Source organism: Canis lupus, chromosome 20, assembly GCF_011100685.1.
Source record: "Canis lupus familiaris isolate Mischka breed German Shepherd chromosome 20, alternate assembly UU_Cfam_GSD_1.0, whole genome shotgun sequence".
In the NCBI taxonomy this organism is placed as follows: Eukaryota; Metazoa; Chordata; class Mammalia; order Carnivora; family Canidae; genus Canis; species Canis lupus.
The window spans coordinates 19,393,693-19,415,651 of record NC_049241.1 but is presented as its reverse complement, the minus strand read 5'-3'; the positions used below and the strand labels follow the sequence as shown (position 1 = coordinate 19,415,651).

At 42.0% G+C, this 21,959-nt stretch overlaps 1 protein-coding gene across 1 annotated transcript in view; it reads left to right on the top strand.

The window, feature by feature from the left end:
- Positions 1 to 5,683: 5,683 nt before the first annotated feature.
- The window catches only part of GXYLT2 (glucoside xylosyltransferase 2), an 89,594-nt gene continuing 73,318 nt past the window's right edge, over positions 5,684 to 21,959 (top strand). Inside the window, exon 1 of the mRNA XM_038565846.1 lies at positions 5,684 to 5,979. Coding sequence (XP_038421774.1) covers positions 5,684 to 5,979 — 296 coding nt within the window. The remainder of the gene's footprint in view (positions 5,980 to 21,959) is intronic.

The window sequence follows — 21,959 nt, the reverse complement described above, 5'->3', positions numbered from 1 at the left end:
ATTTTCCTTCTCCTTGAAGAAACTCTTTTAACATTTCTTGCAGGGCAGATCTACTGGCAACAAATTCTCCCAATTTTTGTTTTTCTGAGCAAGTCTATTTCTTCTTCACCTTTGAAAGATAATTTATGAGGTCATAGAATGCTAGGTTGATGTATTTGTTCTCTCAAACCTTTATGTATTACACTTACTCTTTTCTTGCCTGCATGGTTTTGGAGAGGTTGGATATAATTCTTATCTTTGTTCTTCTATAGTTAAAGTACTGGCCTCCCTCAAGATTTTTGCTTTATCTTTGATTTTATGCACCTTGAATATGATATTCCTAGGTGTAGTCTTTTGGAACCTTATCTTACTTGATGTTCTCTGAGCTTCCTCTTTCTGTGGTTTGCTTTCTGACATTAAGGAGAAAATTCTCAGTCAGTATTGCTTCAAAAATTTCTTCTGCTTCTTTCTTTTTTCTCCTTCTGGTATTCCCCCTATAGGCATGTTACACCTTTTGTAGATGTCCCACATGTTTTGGTTTTTCCGTTCCTTTTCTTCAATCTTTTTTTCTCTTTTTCAGTTTTAGAATGCTCCATTGACATGTTTGTAAACTCAGAGATTCTTTCCATAGCTGTGTCTAGTCTATAATGGACTTATCAAAGGTAGTCTTCATTTCTGTTACAGAATGGTCACCTGATTTATAACAACATCATTGGGAACTAACTGGGGAAAATATGGATTTTTAAACAAATGGGTCAACTAAATATCCATATAGAAAAATATAATCCTGATCTTTACTTTATATTTTATATACACACAAACACATAACATAATCCACAATAGGTTGTAAACCTGCATGTGGAAACTAAAACAATAAAGTGTCTAGAACTGTACTATTCAATATAGCAGCCACTAGCCTTATATGGCCATCTAAATAAAATTTTTAAAAATTCAGTTCCTCAATCATATTATCCACATTTTAAGTGCTTAATGGCCACATGGGCCTAATGGCTACTATATTGGGCAATGTAGACCTAAAACATTTCCATCATCACATAAAGTTGTATCACACAGCTATATTCTAGAAGAAAATAAAAAAACTTTGTGAGCAAAGATTTGTTAGACGAAACACCAAGTATACTAGCCATAAAAGATTGAAAAGTTGGACTTCATTAAACTGAGAACTTCTACATATCAAAAGATACCATTAAAAGAGTGAAAAGCCACACACTGAGTGAAGTTATTTGAAAATGTGTGTCTGATAATAGACTCATATTAATGATACATAAAGGACTCCCACAAATCAATAAGAAAAAGACAGATGCCCTACCCCTTAAATAGGCAGAAGAGGCACTTCACAAAAGAAGTTATCCAAATGGTCAATAAATATATCAAAGGTGCTCAAGGGAAATGAAAATTCTAACTGTAACATAATACTCTACACACTCACCAGCACAGCTAAAATTAAATTAACACACAAGATCAAGTATAGGTGGGGATATGGAGTAAGTTGGAGTGCTGTTGGGAGTACAAATTGGTACAACCATTTTCAGAAACCATTTGGCAGCATCTAAAATAAATATATGCCAATTGTATCACCCAGAAATTCCACTTTTGGATGTATACCCAAGAGATGTGTATTTATGTCCAGCAAAATATTTGTGTAAGCATGTTAATAATAGCTGCAAATAATTTCATTACCTCAATAGTAAAATAGATAAATAATAATAAGCTATTATATATTCATACAATGGAATATTATCAAGCAAACAGATATACAAACAAATGTACTGATACCTGGAATGATAGGAATTGACTTCACAGACAATATGTTGAATGGGAGTACATATCACATGGTTCTATTTACATAAACTTTCAAAAAGCAGACAAAAATTAATCTATGATTTAGAAATTAGAGGAGTTATTATCCTTGAGTATATCCACTGAAAGTATATAAACTCTTTCAGTATATCACTGAAAGAGGGCATAAGGAGTCTTCTGAGATGTTAGAAATGTTGTACATGTTGGTTTTTGTGGTATATCTAGCTATACAATTAAGATTTATATAGCTACTCTTCATAAGTAATTCTAAACATATAGACATATATATGAATGTGTATATATATGTGTGTGTGTATGTGTGTATATACATATATGTGTATGTGTGTGTATACAATTTGTAGAGAGGGTTGTGCAGGAAACAAAATGGGCAAATAATAATGGGAAGGACAATATCTCCTTAAAGAGGCTGGCCAGAAAAGGTTCTAAGGAGGTGGCTTTAAGCAAGATGTAAATCTTGAAGTAGATTCCAGAGCTTAGAATCAGCAAAAGGAACCACAAGTGCAAGGACACTGAAGCAAGTAAGATCCAGAAATGGTAGAGGCCCTGATGGAAAGCCTGTGGGGCTAGAGCAAGCCCCAGGATGGATGCAGTCAGAGCTGCAATCAGAGGCCACATCATCCTAGGGTCAGATGCTAAGGTAAGGAGTTAAGATTTAATGAACCATGAAGAAAGGACACCTGAGTAGCTCAGTCAGTTAAGCCTCTGACTCTTGACCTCAGCTTGAGCTCAAGCCTTGTGTTGGGCTCCGTGCTGGATATGGAGCCCACTTAAAATAAAAAAAAAAAAAGAAAGAAAAAGAACCATGAAAAATCACTGAAGAGTTTTAAGTAGGGGAGATATAAGATTCAATTTATGTTTGTTTGTTTGTTTGTTTGTTTGTTTGTTTAAATCATCCTGGCTTAAAAATTGCAAGAAGGCCTGGGAAGATGTAAGGAGATTAATTAGAAGGTAATTTCTATTGCCTGTAGGCCATAGAACAGCCACATCATATAACAGGGGCTGGGGGTGGGTGGTGAGGTTGGCACAATTTACATGGAATATGATAGGAATGAGGCTATTAAGAATTTGGCAAGGTTTGGACTTGTCAAGAAATCATGATTAGCAATTCAGAAGGAGAGAACTGGACAGATCCCAATCATGTTTTGGAAGTACTGTGACATAATTTGCTAATTTACTGGATATGGGAGGTGAGAAAGGTAGCCTTCCAAAGTGGATCTCAATAATCCTGGCCCCCTGGTATTCCAGCCCTTGCATAATCCTCTCCTCTTGAGTATGAATGAGATGTAATAACTTGCTTCTAACAAGAAGAACAAGATAAAGTGATACAATGTCACTTCTGAAATTAGGTTATAAAAGACTGTGACTTTTGTATTGCTGCATCCTCTCTCTGACTCTTCTTACAGGCTCATTCTGATAGAAAGGGCCACCTGGCAAGGAACTGGAGGCATCCTCTGGCCAACGGGCAGCGAGGAACAGAGACTCTCAGTCCAATGATCTGAAAGAAACTGCATTCTTCCAGCAGCCATGTAAGTGAGCTTGGAAGTGGATCCTTCCCCAGTTGAGCCTTCAGATGAGATCCCAGTTCTGAGCTGACAGTTTATTGCAGCCCTGTGAGAGCCTGAGAAGCAGAGGACCCAGCTAAGCTGTTCTGAATTCTTGCCCCACAGAAATGATGAGATTGTATGTGCATTTTCTTAGACCAAATTTTGGAGTAGTTTGTTATGCATAACAGATAATAATAACTAAGAATATATAATAGATCACTAATGCAGGAGGTGAGGGAAATAGAGAAATCCAGGATAATTCCCACCTAAATTCTGCCTTAAGCAACTGAGTGTCTAGAGATACCAAGACTCCAGGAGTCAGTTCAGGGGTGATGGGGACAAACAAACAAGCATTTTGTGTATTACACATCCAAGTGAGCAATTGGGTGAGCCATCATGGAACCCTTCAACAAGATGTCAGAAGTTCTACTTTTCCACCAAGCCGAACAGTGAAATCCAAAAAGTGGGTTTGGACTCAGGGGAAGGAGCTAAGTCAGTGGAGTTTAAGAAAATGCAGTCCTCTCTTTGGTCAAGCCTAATTGTCCCAAGTTCCATTTGGGTGTTTGAGGCTAAAACCCCAGGCACTAAATCAGTGTGACATTGCCTTATTTTACCCTTGTTGCACTGTCCTCCTTGAGGAAGAGGAGAGGCAGCAAGACAGAGTTTGGCATTTCTGTTTCACAGGGCCACAGAGCAACATGATGGTGGCCATTTCTGAACCTGAAAGGCCTAAGCACCAAGCCTTAGCTCAGTGTTTCTCAACAGGACCCCTCTGTTGGCACTCGGCCCAGGACAATTCTTGTCATGCTAGAATGTCCTGAGCATTCTAAGAGGGTCAGTGTATATCTATAGAATCTGCTGGTAATGGTGACTATCCAAAACATCCTTCTCACAATTCCAGATGCCTCCTACTGGGATGGCACCTTATCCTCCTTGAGAACCAATGGACTATTTGTGCTCACTCCACTGCAACATCTCAGCCCACGCTTTGACCTTGCAAGGGGTTCCAGGTTATTAAACATTCTCATTCCTAGAATTTTAAATACAATGGGTTCCCAAATAATCAAAATATAATGTTAATATAAGAATGATTTCTTATAATAATTGAATTTTAGGTGATTTATAAGTCAACATGGAATCTGGTAGAAACTCTGAGACGTTGTTATAACTGGTCTTGTGTGTGCTGTGGCCATGCTGAAAAGAGAGTTGATAGAACGCTGGCTGTCAGTTCCTAGTGAATAAAAACTGCATGTGTCCCAATGCTTTAGATTTGTGACTAGAGATGCCCTGAAAGAATAGTTTGAAAATTCAGAACCTTGATCTGGTGATTATAGCTGTTAGGGTCCCAGCGGACTCTATTCCTACACTGGGCCATAAAGTTGTTACTCTAGCTGAAATCTACATTAGAGAGAAAAAAAATTGCGTTTATGTATTTGTGATAAGCTACATTTTATTGTACTGATTACCACACAGCTTTTATTTGGACACCTATTGTGAGCCAGGCACCGCGCTAGTTTCTTTGAATGCATTTTTAAATTTAATGCCCACAAAATGCCTCTGTGGAGAGCAGTATTACCATTCCCATTTTGCACAAAAGGACACTCAGGCTCAAATTGTGCAACGTGCTCAGGATCACTAAGCCTGTAGGGGGGACAAAGTCAGATTTTAAGCCCAGACTGTGAAATTCATTCTATAACTTCTTTAGGCGACATGGATCTGGAGCGATTCTGTCTAACAGATAATCCACCAAGTGCCCAGGCCCGGCCCCGGAAAAACACAACAGAGATGCCCTCGCCTGGCTGGCTGGTTGCACCGGTGCGTGGAAAGATGGATACAAACAGGTGAGGGGGGACATGCATAGAACAAGGGGATGAAGAGTGGACGGAACGGGAAGGTAAGCGAATGAGCGCTCCGAATGAACAAGCAGCCGAGGAAACGGGGAACGGGATGGGAGGGAGTGAATGGATGAACAGGTGGACGGAAGGCTGAATGCCTGGATGAGCAAGAGGTGTTGAGGCTGCACTCCGCGAAGCCTAAGCGCCGGGCTCGGGGCGGCTGGCGGGTGGGCGGAAGGGCGGCTACTCCACACAGTACGGTAGGCGCGAGCCGCTCCTCCCGGAGCCCCGCTCGCGCCTCCTCCCCTCCTCCCTCCTCCCCCTCCTCCTCCTCCACCGTCGCCCGCCCGCTGGCCGCCCGGACCCCAGTCCCCGGCGGGCGGGCGGGCGGAGCAGGCGGCCGCCCGCGCAGTTGCGCTCGCCCCGCCGCCCGGCGCGCCGCGATGCGCAGAGGGGCCGCCGCCGCCGCCGCCGCGCCGCACCATGAAGCTCCGCAGCAAGGCGGCGGCGCTGCTCCTGCTGGCGCTGGCCGCCCTGCTCCTGGCGCTGCTGTCCCTGCGCGCCCGCCGCGCCCAGCCCCCCGCGCCGCCCGCGCGCCCCGCGCGCCCCGCGCCCGCCCCGCAGCGCCGCCCCGCGCCGGCCCCCGCGCGCCCCCCCGGCCCGGGCGCCCTCCCCGGGGCCGCCCCGCGCGCTCGGCGGCGCCGGCCCCCGCGCCCGCGCCCCCGCCCCCGCCCCCGAGCCGGCCGCCGGGGCGCCGCGAGCCTGGAGAAGTTGGCGAGGTGAGTCGTGGCGGCCCCGACACCCTTCTGGGGCTCCCGCGCCCCGCCGCCTCCGCCCGCGCCAAGTCCAGGGGAGGCTCGGGGCTGCCCAGCCGCGGGCCCCCCCCGCTGTCGCTGCGCCCCGCCGGGGCCCCGGAGCCACCCTCGCGGAGTCCCGCTGACAGCGCAGCGCTGGGATCACGCACATTTTCGAAAGAGAAGTGCCTGGGAGGGTGGCTTATCTCTTACTTTTTTCTTTTTCTTTTATTTTAACAGTCAGGGCAAGACGTGTTTGCGTCCTTGCAGACACGCGCCCTTTGTTTGATCTTTCCGAAGCCATCACGATGCAAGAATGCTGTATCTAATTCTCATGTTTCGCAGATTTTTTTTTCTTTCCTTTTTTTTCTTTCTTTCTTTTTTTTTTTTTTTAACCAAAACCTTAGATGTGATTGAGTTGGAAAAGTTAGCTGTTTACCAAAGACTAGCCCTCCTCTCATCGACTCTTGAAACGCCCTGCAGAGAACAGAAGGGGCACTCGACCTAGGTTTACCAAAAAGAAAGTTTTCCTTCCTGGAAGGAGCGATGCGTGGCACGCGGAAGAGTGACAGTGCCCCTGCGGTCTCGTCCCGTTGCAGGCTCGAGCGCGGTCCAAGTGTCTTACAAGGAAAGCATCTTAACCTTTGACATGGTGTCTGGTATCCTCCTGCTCCGCGCAGACCTTAGCCCGCCCTCCAGGCTTTTTTCCCTCGGAGCGTTTTATCTTTGTCCTTAGGGTTGCTGGACCGCCCCCAGGTTAGGGATTTGCGTTCATTTCCTTTGTTGTGGAGAGCTTTTTTAACAATCCCCTTGTCCCGTAGCGAGTGTGCTTCCTCTGCCCTTTGGAGGCTGGTGGTGTTTGTAAGTGCTGTTGCTCCGTCTGCGTGTGCTGGCTTCCTTCATTACTCGAAACGCGTTGAAGAATTCTTCTTTGGCCCTGCTGACTAAATCTGTTTTGGCGCTTTTACTGTAACTAAGAGAAAAGACACGAAACCTCAAGAAGTAGCTGTGTCAGCCTTTGTTTCTCTTCTGCCTCACAATAAATGTACAGATTTATTTACTGACAAGTTTTAGAGGGGGGGAAAAAAACCCCAATGATTTATAGAGTCACTTTTAAGTGTTTAGAAACGTTTACAAGCTCTTATGAATGTATACATACTTTAAGGATGTTTCTGTTAGGGGCTGGGGTTTCTCATAATGTGTTATACTGAGGCACAATTACAAGTTTACTGTGACTGGCAAGTGGAAGGGACAACTCGTAAGACAGTGACAACTGACACCATTTAACATCGTTCACCTTTTGCAAGGCACCATGCTAACAGCAGTACACAAATGTAGTCATTGTTAACACTTACTGGATATGTATTGACCATGTCATCTGCACCGCAGCCCTATGATAGTGGCTTTCAAAGTGTAGTCTTTTTATTTTTTTTTAAGATTTTATTTATTTATTTATTTATTCATGAGAGACACAGAGAGGCAGAGAGGCAGGCTCCCTGCAGGGAGCCTGACGTGGGACTCGATCCCAGGACCCCAGGATCACACCCTGAGCCAAAGGCAGAGGCTCAACTGCTGAGCCACTCAGGCATCCCTGAGGTGTAGCCTGAATGAGCAGCAACAGTGTCAACTGAGGCCTTGTCAGCAATGCAGATTCTCGGGCCTCACCCCAGCCCCATGAAATCAGAATCTGTGGGGCTGAGGTCAGTCATGTGTTCTAGCAAGCCCTCCCATCGTTTCTAACACACATCAGTGTTTGAGAGCCTGCTCCATGAAATAAGTGCTAATTACTATTATCCCTATTTTACAGTTAAGCAAAGTAATGCTCACGGTTTAGCCATTTGTCCAAGGTCCACAGATCGCTTGTGGTGGGTGAGCTTTAGGAGGACTGGGCCTGGTTAACTCTTACGTGCTATGTGATGTCCTACACTAATTAGCCTTGCCTACATTTCATAGTTTTTTGGAGATTTTTCTAAAGAAACGTCATAGATTTTTTACAACAGTCTCATTCTTCAAGGTGTTGGGAACATGGGGCGGCATCTTCTTGTCTCTATCTGAACAAATTGGCTCTGACTAGGAAGAGATCATGAGCGGAATCCAAATGGACGTTTTAGGGAAAGACTATTTCCATGAGCAACAGTACCTCCTGAAGCCATTTTTCTTTTGAACATATCTCTTATATTATCATGGAAGTCATGGCCAACACCATAGGAATATAGAACAAAATTTTAAAACTCGGGAAAGAGCGAACAACAAAAAAGCCACAGGAAGTCCTCAAGCTCAGCTGCATAAAGATGAAAGTCTAGTGTCCCCTGGAGAAGTTGACATTTTTCTGGGACTTAATAATTTTTTTTTTAAAACTACCTGGACAGAAATGGTGGCAGAAGATTCTGAGACAATAAGGGAGTGGAAGGAGAGATCTTTGCATGGACTCCTTTATTGCTCTTCTAATCCTGCTTGGGTTAAATTTTTGTGGTTTAGGAGGAATTTCATTTTAGGGAGGGAAAAGAAAGCCTCGTGTATTCAGAAATCGGTGCTTTAATCTCGTTACGTGGCTAGAATCCAGAAGAAATGAAGGTTACGTGATCTCATTTCTCGGGCCTGGGGAGTAGTCAGCAGCAAGCGTGGAGTTGATGGGCTCCAGGCCACCACCTGCTGACCATCCGTGGCCCAGGCTGCCTTGCCTCCCCCAGGGTACTGCTGTAAGTGAAGTCCTGCCACGTCAGCGCAGGAAACATAGCCCTCTCCTTCCACATCTTGTTTTCATTTCAGAGAAGTTTCCAGGGACTTGCCTAGTTAGCAGACAGACCCTACAATTTTATAACTAGTCATTTGTATGCAATCTGTCCTGTGGTGGCCTCTCCTCCCTATAAATATAAAGCCCAGAGGTAAGGTCTGAGCTTTTAGGTCAGGGGTGGGATCTGAAAACGGACACCACAATCTAAGTAGCAGTTCCAAGTGCACACGAGAAATGAAATCTTCCTTTTATTTTGGTTTATTGGTGATTTTTACCTGGCTGACTTCCAAAGAGAATTTGAGATGACTCTCAGTAAAAAACGTATATAATAAGGCCATTGAAATCGGCATAAAAAATGAAAAGTCATAAAGAGGAGTAGGAAATAAGCACTGTTTGTCAAAAACTGAGCCACTATTGTTATGAGGATTAAGTATTAAATTTAGCTCTAAGTTTCCTGGCAGCCATGTCAAAAAGGGAATCATGATAGGCTGCCTCATTTTCCCTGAATGATAAGAGGAAAAGTTGATCAAGAGGGATGATTCGGTTTTCATGGAAATGAATTCTAAAAAGAATTTTACTGGAGAGTAAACTCTCGAAGCCTGTCTCTCCAGCTTGCTTCTGGAAACTCCTCTTTGAGCCCATGTATGGAAAAGGCTGTTGAATATACCTGCGAATCAGTGCGACATAGAAAAGAACTTGGCATGTGGAGGCCAAAAAATTGGGTTCTAATCCCAAGCCATTTCACCTTAATTTCCTCATCTGTAAACTGAGCAAATCAATCCCAAAATTTTCCAAGATCTCTTCCAGCTCTGACATTTGATGATCCTGTGATGAGATCATCCAGTTTAGCTGTAAAATCCCAACAATGACTATTGCTTAGGCCTTTGTGCTGTCTCTTGCAAAATCAGTTTCTCATTTATTGGCTCTAGCCTAGAGTCTTACTGATTACTCAATCTCAACCCTCCCCTGAACTTTATTCTTTTTCTTCTTGCATTAGCCTGGATATTTCTGTTTTCTCTTAAAATATGGTTTCTGAGAGAGACTTAGGTTACCTCTGAGCTCTGTGGAAGTCCTCTGCCATTTTATTCCAGAGTCATCGAGCAGATGTTTATTGCACATATATTCTGGACCAGGCACTCATTGTACAGTGGTGAAAGGAATTGCTGGCCTACCAGAATTTGGGAGAGGTGGGGGCGGGGAGACAATAGAGAAACACGTTACACTTGGCAGCCTCCCCAGCTGTCCCAATGAGAGGAAGCGTGTTTACTTGCTCATCAAGAGACACCATTTCCTGCAGTTCCCTTTGGTATCTGAGATAAGTCTTCTCAGAGGGTTCAAGTCTGAATAAAGGTCTCACTTAAAAGGCACAATGTTATATAGCAAAATGCCAACTCTGTGGCAATCTTATAATTAGCTAGTGGCCCAGGACATATTAAAGGTCACCAGATCTTAGGTGCCATCTGTGATGTTATGCACTGGGAGTCTTGATTCTCTTCACATTCATTTTTCTTGGTTGGTCTGTAATTCCATCTTTTATTGATCAGCAAGCCATATTGTTTATTGCAAAATATATCCCTAGGGCATCTGGGTGGCACAGGTGGATAAGCATCTGACTCTTGGTTTCAGCTCAGGTCATGATCTCAGGGTCCTGGGATAGAGAGCCCTGTGTTGGGTTCTGCTCAGAATGGAGTCAGCTTGAGGTTTTCTCTCCCTCTCCCCCTTCTGCTCATGCTGTCTCTCTCTGTGTCTCTTTTTTTTTTCTCTCTCTCTCAAATAAATAAATAAATCTTTAAAAAATATATCTCCCCACTCCCATGCTTACCACTGACTCCTAAACACCATCTTGTACCTGTGGACCCTACAGTAGCAAGAGATCTGGTTTGCATGCTTCCACTCTAGCACCCTCTACAGTCCATTTCCCATACAGCTGCTGGAATCAAGTGAAATATGTGGACCACATTGGGTCTTTGCTGGTTAAAGCCTCCAGTGACAGACTTCCCACAATGAGAAGAAAATTCAGTTTCTTAGTCTGGCCTTCAAGCCTTGTTTGATCTCAGCCCCGTTTAGGTCTCTGACCTCATCTCCTACTACTGTGCTTCAGCTACACTATCCTTCAAGTGTGCTGAACTCCTTCCTACCTCAGCACTTTTTACTTGTTCCCTGTGTTAGTATGTTCTTTGCTCACATCCTTGCATAGCTAGTTCCCTTACTTCTTTCAGGACTCTGCTTTCAGATTTATTTACTTATTCATTCATTCATTCATTCATTCATTCATCTATTCATTCATCCATTCATTCACTCATTTATTTATTTATTTATAGCACCCAGTATTATATATGAACATTGTATTTTGTTTGCTCCTCTCCTCCAATGTATACTTCATGTCTTGTTCATCACTGTACAACTGGCACCTAGAACAGATATGATCTCATAGTAGGTTCTCAATACACATTTGTCAAATCACCTAATGAATGAACACAGCACCCATGTTGTACCAGCACTATGCTAAGATTTTACTTACATGATTAAATTACATATTACATATTATTACATATTATTAAATAATATGTAAATAATCTCATAGTGAAGAACAATGAGAAGAATAGAGAGGATCTTTAATTGTTAACATCCTCAAAAGAGAGGGTATATATTTTTTCTTTTTAATAGATGTTACTTTTAGAATAGTTTGGGATTTTTAGAAAAACTGAGAAAGTAGTACAGTTTCCCTATACCCTGCACCCGGTTTCCTCCATTATTAAAATCTTACATTATTTTGATACATTTGTTATAATTAATGAACTAATAGTATAATCACTAATGTGCAGTTTATTTACATTTCCTTAGTTTTTACAGAAAATCCCTTTTCTGTTCTAGGATCCTGGCCATGTGAGCACATACATTTAGATGTCACATCTTCTTAGGCTTCTTTTGATCGTGGCAGTTTCTAAACAAACTTTCCTTGCTTTTGATGACCTTGAGAGTTTTGAAGAGCACTGGTCAGATGTGTTGTAGGATGCCCTACCATTGGAATGTGTTTGATGCTTTACTCTTGATAGTACTAAGTTATGGGTTATTGAGAGGAAAGCTGGTGAGATAAAGTGCCATTTTCATCATATCATATCAAATATATATGCTATTGACATGATTTACGACTACTTTGGTCACCTGGATAAGGTAGTGTGTGTTTGGATTTTTCTATTGGCAACTTGCTCTTTCTCTCCCCTTCCTTTCCATGTTTTATGCTTTTTTAAAAAAGACTTATTTTTATTTATTTTAGAGGGGAGGGAGGGGCAAAGGGAGAAGAAGAGAGAGTCTCAAGCAGACTCCACGCTAAGCACAGAGCCTGATACAGGGCTCAGTCTCACGACCCTGAGATCACGACCTGAGCAGAAACCAAGGGTCAGATGCTTAATCAACTGTGCCACCCAGATGCCTCCATACTGTAAACTTTAAAAGGAAGTCATTGCACAGCCCACACCTGAGGAGTGAGCAGTGATACTCTCCCTCCTTGACAGTGGAGTATCTATATAAATTATTTGAAATATTTGAAATATTTGAAAATATTTGAAAATATCCCTGCATGGGAGATTTGATTCTTCCCCTCCATTTATTAATGCATTTAGTCATTATATCAGTATGGACCTATGGGCATATGTTTAGTTTATACTTTGAGTTACAATTTAATATGACTACTGTGTTGCTGGAATTGGTTCTTTATTGGTCATTAGGAGCTCTTACAGTTGGCTTTTATTCTTCTTTGACATACTCCAATCAATGCATTTTTATTTTTTGTTTTCTCATTTTTTGAGCACTTCCTTACCCTCTGGCCCTACAGGATGCTCCAGGCTCAACTTGTATATTTTCTGCTTCAAGGAGCCCTGATTCCCCTTACTGGAGAATGGTATTAGAAACCAAGATTTGGGCATGAGGCATGCTTGTAGGGATGTCATTTTTCTTAGATCCTCACAGCTGACAGAGCAAAACATGTATGTATTTGTACTACTTGCATATTTACGCATATAAATATTTCCATATGTAACTGTCTCTATGTTAAGCTAAATATTACTACATCGACCATTACCTTCCCTTACTTATTGGGGAGAGAGAATGTTTTTGCTTTCCCAAACCCCAGTTTTCTCCCATTTCATTGGCTTTCATTGGTTGAAATGCCTGTGGTATGGGGGAGGAGCTGGGAAAAGAGTGGGGAGGTAGGAGAGAATGGACTAATTGTGTTAAACCAAGCAAGGTTTAGTTAGAGATGAGGCCTGGACCACTCAAACCACGGGAGGGGGGGGGAATGGGTGAGAGATGTTGTGATTGGCTCCCTTGGCTCCTCACCTTTGTTCCTCCCACCCCCCTGCCATTTGTGGGTGGACCGCACCTCCAGGAGGTGGTGTCAGCCAGGCATGGTAATCCCACCCCTCCACGGGGTGAGCTGTTTGCATACAGTACTAAAACATTCAATACATTCATTTCTCTGTAAATGGTCAGGTAACACCTGACCCAACTTACTGAATCAGCCAGAAAGGGAGACATATTTTATGTTTGGAGCAAAAGACTCCCTATGCTATATATGGACAAGAAAATAAATAGTCCCAGTTACTACCATGATTCTTAGAGGACCGGTTTTAGGATGAAGCCATCCCTGTGAGCAGTAGAACAGAGAAAAAGGAGAATATGGATCCTTGAGGACATTCCTGAGCCCAAGAATCAACAAATCCTGACACCTGTCCTATATTGGGCCCTCTAGTTACATGCATTGGAGTTGAGGTTTCTGGTATTTTTCTCCAAAATTGTCTTACCCAAACTAGATGGTTCTTTAAGTCAGAATATCACTGGGGTGCCTGGGTGGCTCAGTGGTTGAGTGTCTGCCTTTTGGCTCAGGTCGTGATCCCAGGGTTCTGGGATCAAGTCCCGCATCAGGCTTCCTGCAGGGAGCCTCCTTCTCCCTCTGCCTCTGTGTCTGCCTCTCTCTAGGTCTCTCATGAATAAATAAATAAAATCTTTACCAGAAAAAAAAAAAAATATCACTGCTGTCATTGGAGAGAAAGGGGCATGATTACAGGGGCACATAGGAAATGCACATCCCACACCCTGGAGCACTCATCTTGTGCCCTTAACCTTGTCCCAGGTGGCGGGTGGTTCAGGGATATGTTCTTGGGCCAAATAAGACCCTTTCTTAGGGATGTAAAAATTGGATGAGAGACAGTTTAAGGGGAAGCTGTTTCTAGTGGCTAAAATTAAGGTATGAAATTCAGGATTGACTGCCATGTTTCTGCCCCGTGGATGAAGCTGGTTTGAAATGAGAGTATATGAACCCAGTGTGAAAAGCAACCCAGAGCAACTAGGTGGTGAGGGGCGGTGGGGCGGGGATGGGAGTGGGGGTGGGGAAGGCAGGTCCTAACATTGTTCCCAAGGCCAGCTTCTGCCTTTTGCTGACCGTGCTGTTTCATCCCTATCCTAAAATCCATGAGTTTCTGTCATCACCAAGGATTTCTGACTAAATTGGATATATGGCCCCTGGTTTTAACACCTTCACTGAGTTCGGTAAATAGTAGCCATACTGACACTAATCCCCATACTAACAGGGAGGTTCTTTGGAAAAAAATTTGAAAATAAATTTGTTTTCCTTGGAAATACTTCTCTTCATGTTATCTCACTGTGAGAAAATAAAAGACAACATTGTATGTTATATATATTTTACCACCATTTAAAATATTTTTTTAAAAAGGAAAATAAGAGACTTTTGGGAAGGTGGAATTCATTTTGTGTTCTTTTCCAAATCTTCCTCAGTATTTGATTTATTTCAGATTCTGAAAGTTGCCCCTAGAAAGAGGAATTTCTTAACTTGATGCCTTTAGTGGGACTCCGTGATCTTGTGCCAGCAGGGAGTGACTTTGATATATTTGAAGGTGATATTTTGATATTTGCACATGTCCCCTCCCCTTGACCTCTTTTAGCAACACAACAGACTGAAATAGTCTGGCAGAAATTCATTATGGTACAATTTAGAATCCGAGCTTTTATGTAAGAGACATGAACACATAATCCAAAATGTGACCCCTTTTCATGGGGGAGGAAACTGAGGTTCAAAGAGATAAAATGATAGTGCTGCTTATAAAGCACTTAGCATAGGACTAGCTCATGGTGGTTACTCAACAAAATGGCTCACTGTTCTGAGTACTGTTATTGTCCACTGTTGTTTATTAGTTAGGAACTGAGTCATAACTAGACCCAGCTAACTAGCTGTGTGGTTTTGAATTAGTCCTCCTCAGCAAATCACGGCTTTCTCATAAGCTCAGTGATAAAATGAAATAACAGGTAAAATGTAAAATGGTGGCACAGTATGTAGCATTTGAGAAACTTGGCAATGTGAGCTGGGACTCGGAGGTAGATTAGGGCAGACTTTTCTTGGATTATGGCGTGAGGAAACCAAAACTCAGCTTCCATATATGATAAATAATACACCAACCCCAGTTTTCTGATCCTTAGTAAAAGCTGAAGGAGTAGATGAGGGAGAACCATTATGACTGCCTCTTGGGGAGTTGGACTGTTGTTCTGGAGAGTATCAAACCTGGAATTGTGGCTCTCTGTAGCTCTGATGTCTGTTCAAGGGTAGAGAGCTACTGTTTCCCAGCTCAGAAAAGTAGAGGGTGGGCAAAGAGTTCACAGGAATTAGGAAGTGTTCTCAGGAACCCAAATGCAGAATTTTGTCCACAGACACTGCCATTTCGGGGTCTGCCTCTCTAGTTGAGCTTGAAGATGCTCTGGATTTGCCTCCTCCAAGTTTTGGGAGAATTACAAGGACCTCAGTTGTCTGGCCGCCAGTCTTAAAGTAAAAAGCTGTTGTGTTTGGGTATCAGATTTTACCCCATGGGGAGAATGCATTGTTAGAAATTTCATTTTAGAAGAAACACGAAAGAAGTCAGAAACACGTTGGAAATTGGCATTTTAGAAGAAACATTTAGTTTAAAAGATGTACAAAACTTCAAATCTGGTTTGCAATAAGATAGAATACTGATACCTAAAGTATGCTTTTTGCTGCTCTACCTGCCTGTTTTTGTCATGGAATTAAAATATTTAGAGAAAAATGAAGGTTTCTGATGCATTTCAAGTTAGTATTTAATAATAATGATGATGGTAACGACTAATATTTAATGATGACTTAAAATATGCCACGATATGAGGCACCTGTGTGGCTCAGTTGGTTAAGTGTCTGCCTTTGGCTCAGGTCGCGATCCTGGGGTCCAGGGATCCAGCCAGCATTCGCTGCTCCGTGGGGAATCTGCTTTTCCCTCTCCCTCTGCCCCCCTCCACTTGTACTCTTTCTCTCAAATAAATAAATAAAATCTTTAAAAAAATATATGTCATGATACTATATGAAGCACTTCCCTATATTATTTCATTTCATTTCATTTCATTTCATTTCATTTCATTTCATTTCATTTCATTTCATTTCATTTCATTTCATTTCCTAACAACCTAAGAGGTAGGTACTATCATTGGATAGTTGAGAACTCTTTCAGTTACAAGAGATAAGCTTATACCACTTAGTCATAAAAGGAGATTTGGTGGCTCATAAAGCTGTAAAGTGCAAAGGAGATAAGGATTCCATCACAGGTGTATCCTGGATTTCTAGGTATCTTGCCTCCACCTTACAACTCTGCTGTCTTCTGTGTGGGCCACACCCTTGTGTGGGTGTTCTCCACGTGAGAGTTCCAACAGATCTGAGCTTGTCTTCTCCTCCTTCAGTCACTGTTAAGGCAGAAACTTCATCCAGCAAGAGTCCCAGGGCTGCCTCTGTTGACCTGACGTAGATCACGTACATATCCGATTGCTGATGTCTGTGCTTGGAGAGAGGATGATTCAACCCTTCCAAACCTCATGGTCTGAGAACAGAAGAGGAATGGTTTCCCCAAAGGGAAATTGAGGTGCTCTTACCAAAAACTCTTAGAAATGGATGCTGGTAAGAAACACCAAAACCAAAAGCAGATGTCCACTGTAATCAGTATACCCATTTTACAGATGGGGAAACTGAGGATTAGAAGTGGTTAAAGTATTTGCCCAAGGTGGGGCAGTGTGCTCTATGTGCTTCAAGAATCAAATTGCTTACCATCATGCTGTACTTGGAAACAAATATTGAAATTTGAACTATTTGATTGCTCTCTAGAATCCCTCTGAAGATCCTTTAATAAAATCTCTTTTTTATCTTCAAAGATTTCTCTTTGTAAGAGAAAAATAGGTTATAAAAGTTCCCTTCTAAGAAAGTTTTTATATATTTTTATATATTTATATTTTTGTATATATGGAGATATATCACATATATTGGGTGTAACTCTGGAAGATTATACCTTATACCAAAATGTTAACAGTGGTTATGGAATTGGAATTATGGTGTCCGCCTTTAGCTTGTCTGTATTTTAAATTTTTTCTATGATGAACGTGTATATTGTATAATTTATAAAATAAGTTAAAGTATATAAATTATAAGAATTAAAAGTCTCTTATTGCCTGAGGCCTTAGAGGATGGAAATTAGTTCGAGAGGCCATTTTTCCTCCTGTGAAGTTGGTCTTTCATGCTCTTTTTTGGTAAATGAGCTGGAAGTGTCCATTTGCAGAATATGAAATCCTCATTCTTTTCCCTTGTATGTCACCAGCCATTTATTTCAAACTAGCATTGCTTTTTCATATTTTACAATCTCAATAACATCTTAATTTGAAAAGAAGAGGGAGATGGAGAAATAGAATCTCCTGTGTGTCAAGAACAATCATGAGGGGAACAAATGAAATGAGAATTAGTCCAGGCAGCATCACAGAGTTAGAGGGAGAGGAATATATATAAATACACTTGTTCACGGTGTCAGCTAATGGTGAATGCATGGATTATGTAGGTGGAGTTGGTAAAAGTGTGCACTGAGAGTCCTTCCCAGTAAGGCTGGGCCAGGGAGGCTAAAATCCAGTCCAGGCTCAGATCACTGAACTGTGAGCCCTCAGTACAGATAAATGGTTTATCTGCCCAGAGCAGGCTCCTTTTCTGCATCACTTGTGTGTGGCCCCAAATAGAGCATAATGATTAAAAACATGGGCTCTTAAGTCCAGCTCCCTGCATTTGAATCCTTGCACTGCCACTTACTAATCATAAAGCAGGTGTGTATGTCCAGTAATTTCTAAAAGCAGACACGCATCCAGATAGGTACATAAACAAGATTGACAACTTCAGACATTGAGCACCTACTACGTAGTAAACCTAGACTTTATTTAGGAACACAGCCATGTTTTAAATGTGATCCAGACTAAAAATATGTTATTCACAATTGAATGCGCTTATCAAATAATTGTATTATGCACTCCCCCCCCCTGCAAATTTTTGGCACTACGTTGACACTGTTCATATAATACCATGGCTTCAAGGCAAATGTCAGCTTCTCTGCCTATCTCGGAAGATTAATGATACTTGATTTAACTCCAAACCATGGGTCATTAAAAATGATTTAACTGTTAGCACAGCCCTTAGCGTCATGTCTAGGTTTCTAAGTGAAGCCTCTACTCAGCTCCAGCAGGGAAATTTTTTGTCAGGGGACAAATGTGTTCCCAGACCTGTGGTTTGCAGGGAACTTTATGAGTGCCTTTCACTGCCAACGTGTAGTGTGGATATAATTACCCATTACCAGACTCTCCCTTCTAGAGGCTGAATCGAGGTGTTTCTGCTTCTCAACTGCCACTCTGGCCTCATCTGCAGCCTTCTGCAGGTTCCAACAGCTATGGTTTCATCTGGTAGGATTCCACTCGGGAGGTAATCTATTCTTCCCCTAGATGAGCGGATTTGATTTCTTAAAATTCATCTTCAACCATCCCCCCCGCCCCCGCCAAATATTGCTATGTTGCTTTCCCTATTACCAGTTGTTACCAGCAACACTATATTTGGATGATATTTTCAAGAACTGGGATTTCCTGTTAAGCTTCCACTGCCTGCCTGTATCCCAACATCAGGTTTACCTGAGTTCATTTAGCTTGTCGGTTCAGGAGAAGCCCTAGGAAGAGGTAGCAGGAGATAGAAAAAAGGGTCTGAGAAGAACCAATTACTCGCTTTAATAATTCAATGTGTTTTGCAGTAATGGGCTACAGAGTAAATAGTGCTACACATAAGTGCCGTATTTCATTATTTATACACTCCAGAAATTGAAGTTTAATTAAGTAACCCTCTTGAGACTTTTAAGCGATTAAGGAGATGCCTCGTCTCGGACAGTGTGGAGCTGGTAAAGCTGCTTCTCCCTCTGAGCCTCCTCTGAATATCATTTTTTGTTTGCACATGGAGGGCTTGCGCGAGACAATTGAGACAACGTTTTCCAAATTACAGTCAATCCCACATTGGAGCCATCATTCTTAGAATATGGCCACACTACCACTGCTAACATGAAACATTAAAACAAAAATCGTTGTTAAAGATACATGCACTTATTTATTTAATTGTAGCTCAATTTGCAATACAATCCAAATACCCTTTCAAAGTGTACAATACAGTGGTTTTTAAATTTATTTGCAGAGTTGTATGACCATTACCACACCGAATTTCAGTATATTTTCATTGTAAAGAAAAAGCAACCTTGTGCCCATTAAGCCATCACCCCACATTTGTTTCTCCCCCTGGTCTCTGGTAGCCACTAATCTGCTTTTTGTCTCTCTGGATTTTCCTATTGTGGACTTTTCCTGTATGTGGAATCATAAAATATGTGGTCTTCTGTATTTTCACCAGGTTTGCAGTTCACTGAATTTAAGGTTCATACATGCAAAATACATCAGTGTTTCATTCCTTTAATGGACAGATGATATTTCATTTTATGGATGTGCCACCTTTTATTTAACCATCTATCAGTTGATGGACATTTGGGTTAGACTCTTTGGCTATTGTGAATAATGCTGCTATGAATATTTGCTTACAAGTTTATGTGTGGACATATGTTTTCATTTCTCTTGGGTAGATACTTAGGAGCAGAATTGCCGGGTCACGTGGTAGTTCTGTGTTTAACCAGAACTGTGGAGCTTTTTTTCCAAAGTTGCTGTACCATTTTACAGTCCCACCAGCAGTGTGTGAGGGTTCTAATTTCTCCACATCCTGAGTATATTTATTTTAAGGGAAACTTTCTGTCACTGCCACGAATTCTTGGCAGTAACATAAACAGAAGGTAATCATCAAATGAGACCCTGAGAAGATGAAACAATGTTGGTCATTTCTAACTTGGCTGTTGAAAGTTCTGTATCTGAGATCTGCTGTCTTGAAACAGAGTTGAAAGGGAGGATTAGGCAGCATTAGAAGGTGTTCAAGACATGTTAGCACCAAGCTGAGAGTTTCTCACTGACATTGTTGAAAAAGAACTGGGAAGGGAATAACTTTCTCACTCAGAGACTCAAAGTGATTTGATGCGGTGTCTTAATGATAATTGCAACTGACACATCACCCTCTGGAACACACAGAATTTGGAGGCACGAATGCCATATGCAAGCCCGTTTCATCCTGTTTCAGCAGTCAGTTCCATGGTTACGTCATGCAAGTAACTCGGAGGTGGGAGAGGTCATGTTTGTTATGTTTTTTGGGTTTTTTTCTCATGGTATGTGTTTTCTAATAACTCTTGGGTAAATTTGAGAAACTGTGAAGGTTACTACATTCTTAGGAGGATAATAGCTATTCACTCAGTACTGTCATCTCTGGGAATATACTGAAGGCCATAATGAAAAGAAGAAAAGATATCTGTTGGCTCACAATGTTTAGTACCAGACCTTTTTTTTTTAATATGACAGAGTAGTTGAAAACAAGCAACAATAGGGCAATGCTGATAAGGTCTGGTATTTTCATTGGATGGACTAGTAGATAGCCGTTACAATGATATAGCTGTGAAGGCTTAAAAAGTAACAAGAAAAATAAAAGAATTGGATGAAAAATGTGGCATATAAAGTTATAGGTACACTATTAGTACAGCTGTAAAAATATATATTCAATGGAATAAAGACCAGGATATAACATGCAAAGTAAGTTTTATAGGGCAAGATTTTTTTTCCATTTACCAACATTAATATTCTAATACGTATGTTTCATACATATATATATATATATATATATATATGTTGGAGTGCATGCATGCACGTGTGTGTGCACGCCTGAGTGGCTCGGTAAGAAGGAGAGGGAGAGAGAGAATCCCCAGCAGAGAGCCCAAGGCGGCTCCATCTTACAACTCTGAGATCATGACCTCAGCTGAAAATAAAGTCAGATAGTTAAACAACTGAGTCCTCCAGGTGTCCCTGTTTTTAATTGGAAGTGTACATTGAATATTTTATTCTGACCTTTTTCTAAAGATTGTTTGTTTATATTGCCTTAGATTGATGGTATTTAATTTTGTCTTTGATATAAATTACAATGAAAGAATTACAATCACCAGCTGAGGTAAGTTTGGGGAAGGAAATAAGCAAAGACCATGATAGAGAATAAAAGGAAGGTGCTCCTTCATTGAGGTGGCCAGGAAATCTCATTCTGCTGTTTAAAAGAGGAGGTATCAATGCAAAGGGGAGAATATTCCAGGTGGAGGACACAGTTTTTGTATAAAGGTCCAGGAGGACACAGTTTTTGTATAAAGGTCCAGGATGTGAGCATAGCACTGAGTGTCTCAGGTAGAAAGAAGGAAAGGTGGTGGGTGCAGAGGTCCCCATAGTGAAGGGTCAAGAGGCAGGGAGCATCTTCTAAACTGGCTGAAGTCCTGGAGAATGCTGGGAGGGATTAGGCTGGGAGGAATTCCGTGAGCAAGGAGCTAAGCTCTTCATTGAGTTAAGAGCAGTGTCAGGAAAAAGCTGTGAGATGACACCAACAAAGATAGAAGGTAGAATATTTTTCATCTACAGACTTCACTATGAAGACATGTTCCATGTCTAGGTGTGGCAGTGAGGTGGGCAAGGAGGACTCCAGCCCATCGACTGCCCTGAGGCTCCTGGGGCAGGGGAGGAGGAGCAGCCTCCATATGGGGGTCTGTCTGCTGGGGAGGTGGCGTCCTCACAAGGCATCCCCCTGTTTTCATTAAAGCAATATGTGAAGAGAATACCCTGAGGAAAAGGCTGAGCATAGAGTGGGCTTCCCTGAGGGCATGGGGGAAGAACTGGGGAGGAAAGAGAGGTGAGAGGTCAGCTCAGATCAATAGTTCTTGGCTGTAGCTGAACTATGGGTGGTTGTGGTACAAGCTTGTTAATA